The sequence below is a fragment of the Trachymyrmex cornetzi genome, unplaced genomic scaffold (genome assembly GCF_001594075.2).
Source record: "Trachymyrmex cornetzi isolate Tcor2-1 unplaced genomic scaffold, Tcor1.1 scaffold910, whole genome shotgun sequence".
NCBI lineage: Eukaryota > Metazoa > Arthropoda > Insecta > Hymenoptera > Formicidae > Trachymyrmex > Trachymyrmex cornetzi.
The window spans coordinates 103,448-104,915 of NW_017300257.1; the positions used below are offsets into that span (position 1 = coordinate 103,448).

At 35.6% G+C, this 1,468-nt stretch overlaps 1 protein-coding gene across 1 annotated transcript in view; it reads right to left on the reverse strand.

Moving 5' to 3' along the window:
- LOC108769496 (venom dipeptidyl peptidase 4) overlaps nt 1–130 on the reverse strand; it is a 3,701-nt gene extending 3,571 nt beyond the window's left edge. The window contains exon 1 of the mRNA XM_018520514.1: nt 84–130. Within this exon, the coding sequence (XP_018376016.1) occupies nt 84–130 (47 nt within the window). The remainder of the gene's footprint in view (nt 1–83) is intronic.
- Between the last annotated feature and the right edge of the window lie 1,338 nt (nt 131–1,468).

Sequence of the window (1,468 nt, forward strand, 5' to 3'; positions counted from 1 at the left end):
CATAACACTACGCTGTTCCGTGTTGATGGATGGCGCTGTTGATGTCCTGCAAGCGGATACGAGTTTGCATTACTGGTTCTTACTTGCAGGACTTGCAGTAGCTTGTAGTGTCTATAGTTTGCTGCTGCATTTATTCGGTTCTAATAATAAGAGTTCGAGATTTTGTGCAAAAACGCAATGAGTGTTGATATTGATAATAGTGATTCGTCTACGTCGATTGTTAATTCTGATTTGTTGCAATCCGTAAACGATTGCAAAAACGTGCTATGGTCTCATCTTGGCGATTTTTTTGAGTTGGACACTCACGATAAAAAAAGCGGAAAATCGTTATTTTTATGCTTATTATGTAAACCTAAGAAAAAATACATATCGGCGTCGATATCTTCAAACTTGAATTTGAGAACGCATATCAAGGTAAGTTATTATTAATATAATAAAATAATAAATACATTAAATAGTCAGACCGCGGGAAACAAAGACATAGAGAATGGACTGCGCGATCCGTGTGTCAAAATAGTCGATAGGGACGAGAGAGAGGGACCGTGGCAGACGGCCATTTCTATCTCTTTCCATTCAATGGTGTAATGGGAGAGAGAATGAGAGGGAGATTGGCCGTCTTCCACGGTCCCTCTCTCTCATTATTGTCGACCACATTTGATACACTATTTAGATTCGGATCGCGCAGTCCATTCTCTATGTCTGTGGCGGGAAAGAATCACTTTTTGTAGGCCTTCTATATATTGAATAGAATAGTATTGGAAGAAATCCTCAAAACCTGATTTTTTTCCCGCGACCCGATCGTATTTCAGGTTGTTAAATTTTCAATATCACTGATTTTTATACTACTTTCTCAGAGTTTACCCTATTTCTATCGTTATAACGCACAGTGGCTACAACAATAAGCGACTTCAAAATAGCAAAGCGGTTAGGTATCGCTTGCCGAGCGATTGAATAATTGGTTGTTACTTATAGATCCAACCAATCATTCAATCGCTCGGCAAGCGTACCCTAACCGCTTTGCTGTCTTGAACTCACCGAACTTGCCCAATGTGTTTCATGTACTTATGGTTTTTATTTGTACGAACTATATATATATGTTGAAAAAAAATCATTCCAAAAATGTGAAATAATACGTATAACCTGAAAAAAATTTGGATCTTTACTTTTTTATGTATTTGTTCCGAAATTTTGTAAAGTATTCATTTTCTGACGTAAAATACATAATTTAGTTAGTAATGAAACGAATTCTTCGAATTAAGCTATAGTACTCACTATTTAATTATCATTTCAATAATCTTGTTATACAGCATATACATCTTAGTAAATTGGACGATTTTAACAAAGCTTCGAAAAACGGACCACGAACAGTTAAAAGAAAATCAGAAAATGAAAATTTTGATGAGTTACAGCGAGAACCAAAACTAAAGCAACAGAAGATGGATAGTTTTAAAAAAAATGGAAAATATAA